General features: G+C 43.6%; 1 protein-coding gene across 1 annotated transcript in view; it reads left to right on the top strand.

Moving 5' to 3' along the window:
* DNAH11 (dynein axonemal heavy chain 11) overlaps positions 1–18422 on the top strand; it is a 420238-nt gene that overhangs the window by 95151 nt on the left and 306665 nt on the right. Inside the window, exons 23-24 of the mRNA XM_082257534.1 lie at positions 13386–13469; positions 17357–17515. Of these exons, the coding sequence (XP_082113660.1) occupies positions 13386–13469; positions 17357–17515 (243 nt within the window). The remainder of the gene's footprint in view (positions 1–13385; positions 13470–17356; positions 17516–18422) is intronic.

The raw sequence follows: 18422 nt of genomic DNA, 5'->3' as shown, positions 1-18422 counted from the left end.
GCCTTGATATGCCATGCTTAAAAGGTCTAAAAGAAAATCCTCAACAGAAGCTCTTATAGATCAGTAAGCATGTTTTTTTTTTTCTTCACTTCATCTTGATCCACACCTGAGACACAATTGTTAGAACCAAAAACATTTTTGCTTACAACTGTTTGCCCATTAATGGCAAAGTGAAAGGTCATGTTATAAGAACAAACCCTATTTATTGATACTCACCTTTCCCCCTGCACTCTGCCCTGATCTGTGTAAGCTACACATCAGATGTTGCCAGATCTTACATAGAGTTAACTTATTCCTCCCCATTGGGTGACCATGTTTAGGCCTGGTGACTGGGCGCTCAGGAGGTTGCATGCTTCCATATAACCATAGTAAATAGGTATTTACAAAAGAGTGGCATGGAGGGTGGGAAGGTATCAGTGGATATATTTATTTGTCTTAAGCCCAAGTTTAGCCAACATAAAGTCCAATATAAAGGCATCTCAGTCGTCTATACTTACCCAATATCCGCCACTGTCCCCCTCAGGCTCACAACTGCCATTTGTTCAATGATACCCAGCATCATTCATTCCACTTCCTGTGTGCCCAGGGCTCTTTCCCCTGCCCTAAATCATAGTGTGAATGCTTGGAACCATGTCATGATTTGGTGCCTTTCTGCAAAATTGATGATCTGCCCATCACTAGAGGAAGATGTAGCCAGGTGCTGGGCTACAGCAATAAGGAGATAAAGACATTACCCTTTATTCATCTCTCTCTACTGAGATACTGATGTTATGCTGCACCATCTTTCTTATAAGTCAGCAGGGGGAGAGCTAAAGTCAAGCAAAGCTCATAGAGTTCTATGCAGAGCGCTGAGAACCCTGGAAGTGGTAGTAGTTTGAGACGCCAGCCATTTAATGGGATGAATGGACTCCTTACAATACAAACCCCAATAGGCACTGAGCAGTAGGAGGGATGGAGAGAGGATTTTTCAACAGTCTAGGAAAGCTCTTCCTCTTGGCACCGAGGGAGTTAGAGGGAAAGCACCTCTGTCTTGATATTTGCTTGCCAGCGGGAGACCATACCATTGGAAATTCGAGCCTTAGACTGGGCGTGAGGACACCCAGGGCAGCAGTGCCCCACATGACAGCACCTGCACAACTGCAGCAGGGAGCACTTTCCCTCTGCTTCCCATCGCTGATCACCAGAGGCTTTCTGGAAGAGACCGAAGGGCCCCTTTCTACAGAGAAAGGTCACCCCAGCATCCCAGGAACCGGTGAGAGGGCTATTCGCCTGTTGCTGATACTGCTAGCAGGGACTGAGCCTCTGAGAGGACACCAGCTGCACCCAGTGCATTCTGCACCCATACTATGCTGCACTTATTCCAACCCTATACTGCATTATACCCAATGATAGCCAGCAGAAGAGCATCTGAAAGAACTAATCATCCTATAATATTTATTCTTAAAGCCCCCTTTGCTTCCCTGCCCTCTCTGCTACCATCCTTCTTTTCTTTTGCACATTGCATACCCAGTCGGTCTAGGACTAGCATTGCTGCCATGAATGCACTCTGGCAGTATAGTTCCAACCCTCGTTTGAACTTTACTACTGCTCATTGCTGTGCTTGAGGTGAACTTGCTACTGTTTATGCCAATCTGGGTGCCAAATGTCTTATTATACCTAGTCCTTACTGTTAATCATGTTGTATACTAAAATGTGTTTTTACCATTGTTAATCCATTTTATGCTTGCCTAGTTACCAACCATATTGGGTGACAATATATTTAGTTTGCCTTTACTACCTAGTTCAGTTACTACCTAGTTCAGTGCCTGTTTTCTTTGCTGTAGCACTACTATTGAGTAAAAAGTATTACTTTCAGCGATTTTCTGTGATATTGTGTGTCAGAGGGGCTGAGGTTCTTGAGAAGGCCGAGGCAATGAACAGAGATGCTATCCTATCCTGCGTCTCTCACGGGGGTAGCGCTACAAAGATGGTGAAGAGCAGGGGTCAGGAACCTTTTTGGCTGAGAGAGCCACGAACACCACATATTTTCAAATGTAATTCCGTGAGAGCCATACACTATAATTCAGGGATCGGAAACCTTTATTTAAGTAAGTAACGCAGTGACGAATTGCAAAAAATAGCCTGGTCATTAAGGGGGTAAAACCTTCCTGGGCTGAAGTGGTTAAAGGAGCTGAAATATTAAAGTTGACTTCCCCTGTTCACACTAGTGCGATTTGCAGGGCACGACAATGGAAAGGAGAAATAATCTTAGCGCAAACAGAAAGTGGATGTGTAGACCACATGTGCCAAAATGTCAATGTCTGGGGAAATGTTATTAAAAAATTCCACTGTATATACGGCTGCAGGCCTGCAGCACTTCTTCAGTGAGGGTATTGGGAGCCTCTGTAAACTGTGAATAAAAGATAAAAAAGAAGGTGCAGGCTAGCCTATCATTTTTTGCTTTCTGTGCTTCTCTGTCTCAACTTAGTAATTGCAAATACTCTTTGTAAAGAGTATTTGCAATTACTTGAGACAGGGGAAGCACAGAAAGCAAAATATTTACACTGACGAGTCTGACTGACCTCCCTCGGCTCTATGCTGAGCCCGCTCTGCCGCCTGGAGAGGAGGAAGGTGGCCGGTGGTGGGTGGAGTAAATTTAAGAGCGGAGGAGGAATTTGACCATTGCCCTCGCTGTCACGTGACGACGCTGACGTCCCGTGACTTCACTGGTTGCTAGACGCCAAGCGGCATACTAGCAACCAGTGTGGCCGCAGCGCAGATGCATGGACTCGGGGCTAATAATGATATACTCATAGCAGGAGACCCTATTTGTCTGTGAGCCAGATGCAGCCATCAAAAGAGCCACATCTGGCTCTCGAGCCATAGGTTCCCGACCCCTGGTGAAGAGTATTCTCTAAAGGAGGAGGGACAGGAGGAGCCTTGGCTTTGATTCTTTAAATGGTACAGTATACTTATATGGGTGATTCCGTGTAAAACCTTTGTTAGGCTTATGGCTGTCGGTATCCTAATGTTTGAGATTTTTATTCGCTTCATCTTCTGTTGGCATGACAGAAAGTGAGGAGAAAGCCTCTATAACAGACATAGACAGGAAACAAAAAAAACATGGCAGAGGTTCTGACCCTTCTGACCCTCCTCTGCTTTAACTACTAGTGGTTATTAGCTAGCATTTCTGTAAACCAGGCTGGCATGGACCAGTAGCCTGATATTATAGTAAGGTGGACTACCTTTAACCACCAGCAATTTTTACAGCAGCCGAACAGTTTAGTATATTCCCCGTAAGCTTGATGAGAGAATAAATATTTTAGCAGAGTTCTGGAAAGCCTACGTACAGTGTAAACTATTATTTGCTCAAATTTAAGTTTGTTTCTAACACAGCACTGTTTTAATGAGTTTGTACTGTCTAGCACATATGACTGAATGTTGATTTTATCTGCTTGAATGCTGAAAAATGAATCCACAATAAACCAGATGGAGGTTTAATTTTACTACACAGACGTTAAAGTGCCACTATACATACATAAATTACATACTTTTCACAAACTGCTTTATTAAAGAGCGGGTTAAACATGCAAAGACATACAAAGGTTTTACAACAAATATAGAAGTCAATGTGTGGCTTGATATTTTCCAACATACAGGTGACTTTCTTGTCCGTAATTCCTGTGGAGCAAAACTACCAAGGGCAATTTTGTTAGCTCCTTTCGCCTAGAGCAGAGGTCTTCAAATTATGGCCCTCCAGTTGTTCAGGTACTACAGTTCCCATCATGCCTAGTCATGTCTGTGATTGTCAGAGTTTTACAATAACTCATGGTGGCAGGGCTGGCACAAGACATTGTGCTGCCTGGGTCCAAGAATTAAATGCTGCCCCCGCCCAACAAAAGGCCCCCACACCCAATATTTTATATCATGACAATAAAACAAAAATTAAATTGATCAGGAAGTCAGATTTACATGCAACAGCACCTTGTCTAAATGCAACATTATATGACATACCAGCCAAGTGGGAACACACACTTTTCTTTGGGAAAACAGACTGCAGAAAAAATAGTGTTTGCACTACTTTTAAAAACACACTGCACCAGAACACAGAGTACTGTGGCACTGTATTGACACTGATGGAGTATTGTTGGCACTGATGGGGCACTGTGGTGGCACTGTTTGCGCACTGTATTGACACTGATGGGGCACTGTGATGGCACTAATGGGCCACTATAATGGCACTAATGGGGCACTGTATTGACACTGATGGCAAAGATGGGGCACTGTGATTGCACTGTATTGACACTGATGGGGAACTATGATGGCACTGATGGGGCACTGTAATGGCACTGTATTGACACTGATAGGGCACTGTCATGGCATTGATGGGGCACTGTATTGACACTGATAGGGCATTATGGTGTCACTGATGGGGCAACTGGATTGACACTGATGGGGCACTGGATTGACACTGATGGGACACTGTGATTGCACCGATGGGGCACTGTGATGTCACTGATAAGGCACTGTAATTGCACTGATGGGGCACTGATGGCATTGCGATTGCACTGATCGGGCACTGTATTAACACTGATGGTGCACTCTGATGGCCCTGATGGGGTACTGTGATCCCACTGATGGTACTGTGGGAGCACTGATTCCACACAGGAGCATGCTGCGGTGTTTCTCTCTCATCTCCATACACCGATACAGCGTGTGAGTAGAGGAGAGAGAGACAACGCAGCAGCTCGAGCTGAACTGGCAATGACGACAGTTTGTTGAGAAGTGATCGCTCCATCGTTGGTCAGAGTAATCACGTGGTAAGAGCCGTTGTCATTGGCCCTTTACCCTGATCCATGATGCACTGTGTCCTGTGGACCAGCCATCACAGACACTTCCCCGGGCGCACCCCAGAGATGTGAACCTAGCCTTGGACCTTGTGCTGTTGCCATGGGCAACAGCTTAACTTATACCCACATTTTTGCACATCTGCCACTTTAGTTTGGGTGGGATGGAGGGGGCAGTTCTTTAGTGTCCAATTCTTTAGGGGCCAATTCTCAGCACTTGGTGAGCAACTAATTAAGCCAGCCAGTCACACACATTACCTAGATTTACTAATACTATGTCCACATCACCCCTTAAAAACCTTGGGCCTTGTTCCAGTAGAAGAACTCACCAGCTGGCAAAGTGGTACATCATTCCTGAGCCTTGTATTTCATGGGTAGCAGTAGAAACAAGAACTGCTACTTCCAGGAAGTACTGGTGATGAGCGCTGGGTACTTGTGCTATGCTGTGTGTACCTTCCCGCCGGAAAACCAGCTCCACTCCGCTCCCTAACCCATGCCCCAAACTGACTCCGCCCCACAAGCCATGCCCTCCCCACACCGCTCCACAACCAATGACTCTTCCCGCTCGGCTGCTACCCTCCCTAGCTATACAATGTACACAGGAGCTAGGAGGTGACACTGTATGCTGGAGGGAGGCAGAGAGAGACGGCGGTATGTTGAATATCGCTGTTCCCGGCTGGCAGCGCAGCCGCAACACTGAGTTAACTGAATTGCCAGCAACTTAGCAAAATCATTTTCAGCTGGGACATAGAGATGATGGCATGGCCGCCCCTGCCTAAATTTCCGCCTGGGTCCAATGGGCCCAGCGGGACCCATGGTAGGGCCGGCCCTGCCTCATGGGATGTGTAGTTCCGCAACAGCTGGAGGGCCGTAGTTTGAGGACCCTTGGCCTAGAGTAATAGCTGGCAGAAAGCCATAGCAATATCCTAGTGTAGGAAGGGATATACATTTTAAATATCCCAACTTATGCCCAGATATGGAATTTTGTAGAAAAGGCTGATTTACTAAAGAATTTGAGAATTTACACTCCAAGCGTGTGTATATTCACTTCAGTTATCCAACCATATGAGAAGCAAAATCCCATTCATTTTCAGTCCCCAACCATGTGAAGATGCTTTTTGTTTGGATAATTGTTCTCCAATTGTTTTGGAGAATATTCACACAGTTTTTTTGAGTGAAGTTTTTTAATTATAGTATCAGTAGTAATTTTTTAATGTGATGCACAGAATGAAGGGATGACCAAAATTGAGCGTTTTCATTTTCCTAAAGTTTTTGTAAAAAATTCAGCAATATTTTGTCATTTTGGTAAAGCGCATTGGAGTCAATGCAGAAGGCAATGGAGAAGAGATATAAAGAATATGTAGAGCCAAAACCTAAAACTAAAATAATATTAAAAGAAGTATTGGCTTTACTTACAATTGAGCATGATTTGTTTGAATTTTAAGTTTGTAATAGGCTTTAAATGACCTCTCATTGGTCAGTACGGTTATGTGGCTGTGCTGACCAATGAGCATACACCATTGCAAACATTATGGTGGATATTCACTCATGGGCTGTGAATTGCAGTGTACAGTGTGCAGACCGCTACACTGGCAGCACAGTCCTGGAGGGGTAGCCAAGATATTTGGAGTTCGCTCACGTTTTTATTTTTCATGAAAAGTTGAACTTTCCCTGGGGAGGAGTTGTTCGAGAGCTCCCATCTCATTTCCCACAGGAGTCTCCTGCCAGTGAACATTGAAGTGGCAGTGAACATGATGTGGAAGTGTCAGACTGCGGATCTGGCAGCGTCTGCTGCGCATGCCCTTTGATGGACTGCTTTTCTTCTGAGGTGCCCTGGACACTCTCTTATCAAAGGTGTCACCAGGGGTACCCATCTGCCCCTGCAAAGCTAGCCTAGGAATCAGTCTTTGAAAGTTAATTCCTCCTCAGAGGTCTACAATGGGCCCTTTCATCACTCCCAGACCTGAACCTCCAAAGCCAAGTCCAGTTTGCTCTCAAACCTTGAACTTCCAAGCCCCCCAAACCCTTGGATAAATCTTCTACAGCATGTGGGGGCACACTCACTTTACAAAGTGTGGACATTTGGACAGCCACCAGCTGAGATGATTGGGTGCATAAGGGAATTTCCAGGGTCTACAAACTGTAATTCCCGTCTCAACATTCTCCTCAGTTCATGTCTTTCAACCTGCATGTGTCACCACACAGATTAGCAGATCTTTTTGCAGCCCTCATGGGTCTTCTGAAGCAGAAACTAAACCCAAACCAAAAGTGCCCTGGAATGCAGTCTGCCCTCAAACTCTGGATGTCACAATCTTGGGTCAGGCTCAGAGACCAGTGGCTGTAGCAGTAGAGAGCTCCACAGGTAGTCACCCAGGAGTGTATAAGCAGATCCCTCTAATGGATGGTGCAGGTTCCCCTGAGGCACTGGGTCTAAGCACTAAACCGTATTCACCATTACACCTGATGGTGGAGATGGGGTTTTCTGCATGTTAGGACCAGGCGGTGGTCCTCAGGATCGCCCCACTAGGAGGTGAGCAAGCCGGGGTCCAGTAGCAGATGTAGAAGGTAGGGATCAAGTAGAGGCATAGTCGGTAAACAAGCCAAAGGTCAGTAACTGGTAGTAGTGGGATGGGATAAGACAAAATTGTAGTCGAAAAACCAGCCAAGGGTTGATAACCTATAGTAGCGGGATGGGATCAGATGAAAACGTATTCGATGAACAAACCAAGGATCGGTAACGAGTTGTATCAAAGGTAAGGACAGCAGCAAGTATGCATGGGAGCAAGATAGCAGCTGGAGAGTGCACAATAAACTTACAAAGAGGAAATGCAGGGACATGGCTTAAATAAGGACGTTAATTGGAGGAGCAAAGAGTTCAAGAGAAACAAGGCACAAGGCAAGATTGTGCAAGGAATGAGGCAGGAAGCTGTCCAACATCCCTGGTGGCACATCGAGAAAAGCAACAGCCAGACATCACAGAGGTCACAGGTTTAGACCCAGGTCCTGACACTGGACTTCCAAGTCCCCAAACCTTCAGATAATTCTTCATTAGTATAAGAGGACACACCCACTTTTCAAAGTGGTTGGCATCTGTTACCCTTTGCAAATGTTTGGACAGCCATCATCTCAGATTATTCTGTGCTGGAGGTTTTTTTATGGGCTACAAGTTATACTTCTGCTGTTAGCCTCCACCTTAGTTCATGTCTTTCAACCTGTCTGTGTCACCACACAGATTAGGATGCATCATCTTGGATCTCAGGGTCATACATGTCTTTATTTGGGCCCAGAAATTCCACGTAGCATTCTCCAGGTCTGTTATAGCCCCTCTCCATCAGATAGACTTTCTGGCCTCTGTGGGCACCAAGGATGCATATTTGCATGTCCCCATTTTTTCAGTGCATAAGTGATATCTTCTGTTTGCTGTGGGTTTCCAGGACTTTCAGTTTGTGGTGTCGCCATTCATTCTATCCCCTATACCTCGAGTTCTTCAAGGTCCTAGCTTCTAAGCTAGCCTTGTTGCACTCCCAGGGCACCTCATTGGGAGATATTTGGACAATTTGCTGTTAAAGCGCAGGTTCTGGCTGACAATGTAGCTCAATTGACCCAGACCTTGCAAAGGTTCGGATGGGTCCTGAACCTTCAGAAGCCATCACTGGAATTTATTTTGTTTGGAATACCTCGCTCTTATCCTAGACACACTTCAAGCCAGAGTTTTTCTTCATGTAAAACTTTAAACTCTCAACTCCCAGACTCAGACTGTTTGGTCTAGGAGTTACCCAGCTTCTTGTTTTTGCATGAGAGTTCTGGACTGATGGTAGCCTTTTTCCAGACAATTTTGTTTGTCCAGTTACATTTTAGACCCTTACAACATCCTTTTCTGATGGGACAAGTCGATTCAGTCCTTTGACAGACTAATTCACCTGGCACCAGAGACCAGGTTGTTCCTGGCCTGGTGGCTAAGAATTTCTGCTCTGGAGTTGGGGAAGTCATTCATTCCGGTCTCATGAAAGATTCTCACAATGGAAACCTGTCTGTTGGGCTGGGGAAGATTCCTGAACACCTTGTTGGTGTAGGAGACTAAGACATTGGAGAAATCTTGTCTCCTGATCAGCATTCTGAAACTTCAGGCAGTTTAGTGGCCTTTGAGAAGTTGGGCACCCTGACTGGGAGGGTCCTACATTTAGGATTTAAATGGGTGACTATCAGAAAGGTACCAGAAATCTCACTGCGGCAAGAGAGGTAGAAAAGATCCTGTCTTGGTCAGAATTTAATGGTCTAGCCTTGTCTGATGCTTACATTTCAGACATGAACAACTGACAGACTACCTCTACACCCTAAGGTGTTCCAGGACCTGTGTCACAGGTGGGGTACACCAGATGTGGACCTCCCAGCCTCCAGGTTTGTCTCCTCCACAGGATCAACATGAAGGCCATTCTGGTGATCCTAATTGCTCCAAAGAGGCCCAGACAGAGTTGTTAACTGGACCAGAGCAGATTCCTAGCATATGCTCTTCAGATCGTCCTGCTTTTCTCTCCAAGGGACTGGTTTACCATCTTGTTTCTCAGTTTCTGGCTTCATCAGCATGGCTGTTGAAGCCAAGGTTCTGAGAGACAAGTGCCTTTTAGAATGTTAAAGGCTGGAAGGTCTAACATTGCACATTGAAAACATACTTAAGGCAAGAAATTTTCATCTCAGAAAATTTTTAGTGGTCTGAATCCTGGCTTTTCGGCAAATGAGCCTTGATTAGGATTTGGCCTTGAGATCCGTCAAGGGTCAGATATCGATACTTGCGACCTTGTTTTTAAGACTAGCTTCCCAATCATTGATTAGGACATTTGGACAGGATTTCTCTCATATGGCTTCCTCTCTACAATTGCCTGTTATCCACCTGGGATGTGAATCTGAACCTATCATGGATATTTTCCACTCTTAATTACAAAATTGCATACCTTGTTGCCATCACTTCTTCAAAGTGAGTGTCTGAGCTGGTTTCCTTATCCTGGCTTTTTGGTCCTACACAGGACAAGGTAGCTTTTAAGCCCAGGACTTCCTTCCTTCCTAAATTAGTACAGGGCTTCCACCTTAACTAGTACATCATTCTTCCATCCCTCTATTTAACTCCAGTTTGCTAGAAGGGGATCCCTCTCCATGGCCTGGATGTAGTTCATTCTACTGCATTCATTAGATTGTAAAGGACTGCTCATGGTGGCTCAGAAAAATCATCATTCAGGTGTATCTTAAAGAACTAGTTCTACCCTTTCCTGCCAAGGTGCAATCTACTAGATCTGTAAATGCTTCTTGGACTTTTTGGCATCTGGCTGCTGTCTCCCATATTTGCAAAGCTGCCACCTGGTCTTCTATTTACGTTCTTCAAGTTTTTACAAATGGGTGTTCGGGGGCTCATCTGATTGACAGCTGCAGGCATAAGGTACTTCAGTTGGCTTTTGGAACTGCAAGCTTTTCTCACTTATGTGATTGTTTTTTTTTTGTGGGCCTGTTACTCCTCATTCACACTACTTTTGAACATCTCAGCAGTCTCTGAATTCTGATTTCCCTGAATGAATGAGAAAGATTGTGCTTATGATAAAATCTATTTCTCGGAGTTCATTGATGATCCCATTGTTCTGTGTCTATGATCATGCTCTTGGTACTGTTTTTACACAAAAACGAAGGCATGCTGGGAGTAGGAGGGGTTATAGCAGGCTCCCCACAATTTTTTTTATTGCCAGTTCTCAAATTCTTCTCTGGGCAGCAGTCCCTGATATCCTGTGTTCCTCAAAGAACTCAAAGAAATGGATTTAACAGTATACAGATTTCCCATTTATTAAATTTAGGATAGAATGGGGAAAAGGTAAACTCCTCTCATGTTTTACTGCTGTATAGGTTTCTGAGAGATTTCCTTCTTTTTCTATCGTTCATCGACAGACGCAGCTCTGCTTAATCATAGACTATAGGGCCATGCTCCCCCCACCAGGGATATGCATTAGGAGGAAGAAAACCCGTCCACGCCTATAGGGGCCATCCCAGCAGGCACAACCCCTCAGGCTCCGCTATACTCAAACAGTTCTGCCTAGTGACAGGGATAGGACCTAGTTCCATGCTGGGACTTCGGTCTTAGCCTTAACAGGGAAAGTTTTGTGATTTTTTTTTTTTTTTTCCTAGTTAGTGCCTGAGGACTACATGCAACAGCCAGCTGGTATTCAAACTGGATAATCTAGATCCATAAGGTCTCCCAGCCTGGCCTGCGAGCGTGAGCAGGTTATAGTCCAGAACTAGGCCTCGCCACGATGGATGGGGACCAGCCTGCAAGTGGATCATCTCGCCAGGATGCAGATGACCTGGAATGCCCTGAATCGCAGCCTCCCCTTGGCTAACAGCACCTCCGTCCCAGGTAGGAGGTGATCTTTTTCAGAGTGGTGCCCGCCTTGTACCGTGGTATGGTGAGTAAAATGTCACCCCAAAACCCCTGTAGGTTGCAGGGTGGGCATGGGCCCCTCCCTGGAATGGTTGGACCTTAGGGGCTTCCTCAGTTCCCTGGCACACCGGAAGTCTAATCTGGCGTACCCCTTGCTTCTCCCTCCCCTAGTGGGTTTTCACCTTGGGGAGGGCGATAATAATGCGGCCGGTTTTCAGTATTTATTTGAAGGGGATAGATCATCCGGGGGGAGGTGCCTGAATGGGGACCCTTAGTTGCCTTTTGCTCTGGGACCCCTTTTGGGGGTCCCGGAGACCGCATGGCTTGCATGGGGGCTGCCATTTTGCCGTGGTTCATGACCTCTGTGTTCCCATAAGTTTGTATGGGCAGCCATTTTCTAGGATTCCCCATTGAGAATGTATAGCAACCATTTTCTTGTGGTCCGGGGGCGGGACTGGCATGCAGCATGTTTTTTTCTATGCTTGAGGATGAGTTGCTTCCTCTTCCTGCTCTTCTGTGTTACTTTTGTTTTGACAGTGACCAGGACTACACGTTTTATCTGGGCTCTGGTAACGTTTCTGGGGGTCCCCTGTAGGCTTTTCCTCTCCTGCTGTGCTATATTTATACACTGCTCAGGTTTTGGGGGTCCGCAGTAATAACGGGGAGACCGCGTTTTTTCGCCATCTTAAAGGGTTCACTGCCGGTTTCTCTTACTAACAATGCCGGCGCCTGCACCTGATGGCGATTGACGGCTTGTGGTGCCGACATCGCAGGATCCCTGGACTGGTAAGTGTCCTAATATTAAAAGTCAGCATATTCACGTTATCAGGATTGGTAGTTGCTGACTTTTTTTTTTTTTTGTTCAGACTGGAGCTCTTCTTTAACCACTTGCCGACCACCGCACGTACATATACTGCGGTGGTCAGCCCGTCACAGGCTCGGTCGCGGACCCCCCCCCCCCCGCGCGCGTGTCCGCCGGGCACTCGCGATCGTCCGTTAGAGCGGGAGAAAGGCAGGCGGCTGATGTAAACAAGCCGCTTGTCATTCTCCCCTGTGTAAGAACAGTGATCATACGGTTCTACTATGTAGGACCGTTGATCACTGTTCCTACACCTCAAGCCACAGCCAATCACAGTTAGAATCACGCCCCTAGGGACACACACAACCCCTCCCTCTCAAAAAAAGTTAACCCCTTCACTGCCAGTGTCATTTTACAGTAACAGTGCATATGTATAGCACTGATTACTGTAGTAATGTCACTGGTAACCCCAAAAGTGTAAAAAATGTCAGTCAAGGGTCCAATCTGTCCGCCGCAATGTCGCAGTCCCGCAAAAAAAATTGCAGATCGCCGCCATTACGCGTTAAAAAAAAACAACAAAAATGACAAAAATCTTTCCCTTAGTTAGTAAACGCAATAACTTTTGCGCAAACCAATCAAAATACGCTTTTTGTGATTTTTTTTTTTTTACCAAAAATATGTAGCATAAAACAAACTGGCCTAAAATGTTAAAAAATTTTGATTTTTACATTTTTTTTTGGGAATTTCATATAAAAAAATGTGAAAAATATTGTTATTTTTTGCAAAATTGACGCTCTTTTTTTTGTTTATAGCGCATGATCAAAAAATCGCACAGGTGATCAAATACCACCAAAAGAAAGCTCTGTTTGTGGGAAAAAAAGGACATCAAATTTGTTTAGGTACAGCGTCGCAGTGAAGCCTCTGACAACATTAAAACCTCAAAGGAGTTTATTCCTTCCCCACTCTATATTAAAAAAATGTTTAGGGTAAAGATGCACTTTCCTATATTTTCTTATACAGAAAAAAAACAACTGACCCGAAACAAAAAAGTAAAGTGGCAGTCTGCAGATACACATACAACACACATCAAAGGAAAAATAACTCAAGTGCAAAGTTGAAATAAACTTATCAATGCTAAATGCAGCCCAAAAAATATTCTCTAAATAATAAAAAGATCATTCTGCTGATCGCTATAGAATGGCATATTGGTGGTGACCCTGGTGGTCCTTTATGTATTGAAAATGTGACTTTTTTTTTTACATTTTCAGTTCTTTATTTAGAATTTGTATTTTATTTGTATGTATTGCGCCATGTAAACTCTCCATATTGTATTCTTTTTTCACAGAGTAGCATTGCTGATTGGGTTAAAACACAGTGGAGGCAGATTAATGTGGAACAGATGGATGTTGAGCTAAGAAGGTTTTCCAAGGCAAGTTCCACAGCTGCTGCTTTTATAAAACGCTTTCCTAAAAATATTGCCCTGCAATGTATTATTCACGATGTATTAAACTACAAAATGAATATTCTATATAATGAACATAATAGCTATAATTTATGCTGTAATAGGATATCACAAAAGTTGACTCTTCTGTCTGGGTTTACTAATGGGAATTGTTTGTAAAAAAAATTAATTAAAAATTTAATTTTAGTTTTAAAAATCACTTTTAGGCTAGGCTAGAACCAGTGAACCAGTTTTACGGTCCTGTTTGAAGGGGGGGGGGGGGGGTATTGTTACTAATCCAAATGGTTTTAAACTTTTGGGTCAGTCCTTAACCAGGCAAGAACCCTTGAACCAGTTTTATGGTCCTGTGTTTGTCCTGCTTGCAAACAGTGCCATCTTGTATAGGCTACTAAGTACTAAGGACAGCCACACACAGAATCCAGATGTTCCAGGTAATTTTTTTTTTTTTCATGCAATTAAAAGAGAAGTTTGGGGTATACAAAATAATACAAAAAAAAAAACAACCTTATACTCAACTAGGTGAATGCAGCATTGATCCAATGCTGCATCTTTCCCCCATCGACTCTGCACCAAGAACTGAGCAACCAACTACCGCTGATCTCTTAGTTCCCCCCTCCGCTCTCAGCAGTCCTACAATATATTACAAATGTGTAGCATGTATGACACTGTAGCTAAACAAGTCCTGAGGTTAGACCTAGTGAAGTCAGTAATTAGCACCTAATAACAGACATGATCAGACACACATCTCCTCTTTTTTGCAATAGAATTCTTTATGGGAACACTCAATGGCCGTTACTCACTTCTGCAGGCATTAAGCACTGGAGTGTGAGGGCAGAAATTAGCATTCTCCGAGCAGTTATTTTGAGGCATTGCTTTTATTGAGGCATTGCATTCAATAAAAAAAGAAAACATTTTTTTTTTTTTTATTGAAGTTCAAAATGCATGAACAAAGAAACAGGAAGTTATGCAGTGTGCATATGTTGCACATTTGAAGAACAGAATAAACAAAATAAGCAAAACCATTGCTGTTCATAACTGGGGATCCTAGATGTATATTTTGGAATGACCTCTTAATGAGGTGAAGCCTGTAACCCCTTTTGGGAACATATCAGAATGCCCTATAGTGACCCTGCCGAGGGTCCCATGGAGAGAGTAGAGTAACACATCAAATAATATTCATACAGAATAGTGAATAAAATATAAATTGTGAAAAAAGAAAAATACACAGAATTGTCAATTCGTCTTCATTATATCAAATTATGAAGGAAATAATTTTTTCGGTACCACAAGATGGAATCCCGCTAGGAATAATAGTTTCATTATAAAGGGGTTACATCCAAGTGTAATACATCATTTATACCTCATTTGTGACCAGAGGTCTTCTTGGATGATAGCCATATGCTAAAAATCACATATTATAATAAACAGGGTACAGGACTAAAGATTTTTTTTTTAAAAAGTGTGGGACTTAATTTGGACTTTAAATACTCCAGGTTGCTGTGGATACAATTACATGCATGCCTTCATTTATGTCAATGCCACTGTACTGAAGTTAAATGCTCTAGCTGCCAATTTGGAAATACACTTAATAGCACAGATGTGCCTGAATACCGGTATGGTGAAGCCCCGCTCCCTCCTGTTAAAAAGAAGTATGGTATTCCTGAATAAAAAAAAAAAAAAAAAAAAAGAAGCTACTCACCTAGGTAAATGAAGCATTGGTCCAATGCTGCATCTGTCCCCTGCTGTCTCCAGACTGAGAACTGAGCGATCAAACACCACTCAGTTTTCAGGCTGCAGAGAACAAGTGATTTTTAGTCACTCATTCTCTGCTCTGCCCCTCCAGCACTCACTGAAGCACTGAAGGGGTGGGAGCACCTGGCTCCGCCATCCAGCAGCTCACTGAGAGGCTCAGCCAGCTGCCAGTTGCAGCATCTGGGTAGATGCTGGGCCTGGGATCTTTTCAGAGCCTGGCCTGCATCAATGATGTCAGCCAGCATTGGGCTGTGATCCATAGGAGAAGTACAGCCAAAAAAGCTTTGGCTATACTTCTCCTTTAAGCCTCACACTTTCCCTTTACTGTAGTGTGACTGGTGCAGGGAGCAACGCTATCACCTAACCTAACTGAAGATAGTATATAAACTGTTATTATAACCCCCAAGAGACAGGAACAATACTTCATACATGAGCCATTAAATGTAGAATAAAGCTGGCCATACATTATACAATTTTCCTAATCAATTTCCCTTAGATTTATCTTCAACTATGTAGTGCAAGGGCCTGCCTGATTGCATACAAATTGAATTGACCTGGTGGGAATACACACAACTTCATTACTTTGTCTCCGCACGCCTGAAAAAAAATCCTAAAGAGGCACCTCTTTCCAAATTTGAACAAATTTGTGCACTTCAACAACCCCAGCGACACCTGCTATCAGCTATACACTCCCTTCTATGGGATTCCTGCCCTATACAACTTGGCAAACTATGTAATGACTGGGGCATCGATTTGGACTTAACTCTGACGGACCCCCAATGGGAAAAAATATATCGTAACATCTTAAAAGGATCAATAAATGTATCCATTCAAGAAAATAATTATAAGATACTTACCAAATGGTACCGCACCCCATTCCTGCTTAACAAATATAACAAAGTTATCCCAAATGAATGTTGGAGGTGCAAACAATCTCATGCAGATTTGCTACATATCTGGTGGTCTTGTCACCTGATACAGCCATTTTGGAATACGGTCAAATCCTACATACTCAAAATTACCACCCAAGACTTACAATTACATCCAGCTCAGTTCCTATTGCACTTTCACCCTAACTCGCCTCCTAAGTACTTCAAATCCCTTCCCATGATCATGATAAATGCTGCTAAGCTTTGCATCCCCAGACTATGGGGTACCACGAAAGTCCCATCCCTACACACTTGGCTCACACAGATTAACAAAATCTCCGAAATGGAGGAGCTAATTTCTACAGTACATGACTCTCCAAACAAATATCTCAAAATATGGAAAGATTGGATCATTTTCCGATATTCCGCCGAATATGAACAGCTTATTAACTCATTTAATAATTAGTTAATCCACCTCCTCCGTATTATCAGTTATTATAGCCATGATTCTTATAGTGACCTAGACACATAAGTTGCTTCGGTCCTTACCCGCCTCCCCTCCGCCCACTTTCCTTGCCTTCCCTTCCCCTCTTCTCCATCTCACTTTTCTAGCTTACTCCTCCCCCTTCCCCGCGGACCCAATGCGGGTCAGAGGGTCCGCTCCCCTACTTCCTCTTTGATATACTTCCTCTTTTTATGTTATTTTAGCTTGATTAAGCGAAAAAAAAGAAGTTAGCCCTTAACAGCCATATTTCATGGGCTATGTTGATTCAACATAAAACTTCGCACTCTAAAGGGCGAATCACCTCAGTTTTATCATTCCTGTATTAATACGTGTTACAGCATACGTTTTCCTTGATATCTGATTATTTCTTTTGCCTAATGTAAATTGATACTTACTCGTTTATAATGTTATTGGATCAGATAGGATTGTTATTTCTACATACAATGTGAAAAGTATAATTACATGTTGTTAACCTCATTACTCTTCAATAAACTTGTTGGGAAAAAAAAAAAAAACAAATTGAAAGTGTTTGGGTTTTGACCTCATATTATATGGTTTTGGTAAATCTAAAGGAAAATTGTACAAGAGAATGGTATGATGTTTGGCCAGCCCTATATATAGACTTTTCCATTCTAGTCATGTGATCGTGTAAAAAGTGTCATGTTTACCTGGTAGGGAAAGACCTGTATTTATTACATCATATGAGTATGACCTGTTTGTTTCTTTAGGAAATTTTGTCATTAGACAAGCAAGTTCGCTCTTGGGATGCTTATTCTGGACTGGATTTAACAGTAAAAAACCTGAACACCTCCTTGCGTGCTGTAACAGACCTACAGAACCCAGCCATTCGGGATAGACACTGGCACCAGCTAATGATTGCCACAAAGGTCAGCACTTCTCAGAAGATAAATGAATACATGGGTATCTAACCTGAACTGCAGTATCAGTTTTGGATGTATTGTCCTGGGGTTTATGGAGTTCTTTTCAAATACATTTGAATATTCATCAGGAATACTGTGATATCTGATTTAGACATTTTGTAAAGTAATAGACCCTGTTTTTTTAAAGCTGCAATGCAATTTAAAAAGTGCTAACAACAACATTGGTTGAGAGGCCATCAGTAGTTCTGTAAGTATGTACTGATTGATTGATTTTACCAAAAATACAGTGAGCTCCTAACTTTCTGTAGTGAGCTGGCAATGCTGCACTGAAATCTCAAACAATATTATAACCCCCCGTCCAGTTCTCCTCTGTGAACTAAAGAACACTCCCCCCCCCCCCCCATGTAATGAAAATGAAAAGAGGAGGAAGTGTTATGTAGTCCCAACAAATTTTCTAAAGTACATAAGGAAGGCAGCGAATGAACCACACCGGGATGCAATGGATAAGGAAGTCAGGTGAACATCCAGTATAGAAAGGGTTAACAGTTTATTGGTATTGATAACCGAAAAACAAAGTACATAAAATGCTTACATCCCCCTGGGCTGGAGTGGACAAGGGCACCTGGCAGCAGGCAACACAAGTGCGAGGAGGTCAGTCTCCCAGGACTGCTGAGCAGTGTGTGCACAAAGCCGGAAACCAGCCGGCGCAAGGATGAAAGGACTCCGCTGTAGTTCCGTAGCGGTGACATCAGGCGGACAGGCGCCACTTGCGGGGAAATACCAGGAACCAGGGTGGACCACAAGCTATATGGTTGCCATGACTACATGTTTCGTGCTGTGCACTTTATCAAGTCATAGAAAGGAATGGCAACAGGGAAATTTAAAGATAGGGGAAGGGGCGGGACTGTGATTA

Source organism: Pelophylax lessonae (genome assembly GCF_965119305.1).
Source record: "Pelophylax lessonae genome assembly, chromosome: 5".
NCBI classification, from domain to species: Eukaryota; Metazoa; Chordata; class Amphibia; order Anura; family Ranidae; genus Pelophylax; species Pelophylax lessonae.
The sequence above is the reverse complement of the archived record's forward strand: the minus strand, read 5'-3'. Positions and strand labels throughout refer to the sequence as shown.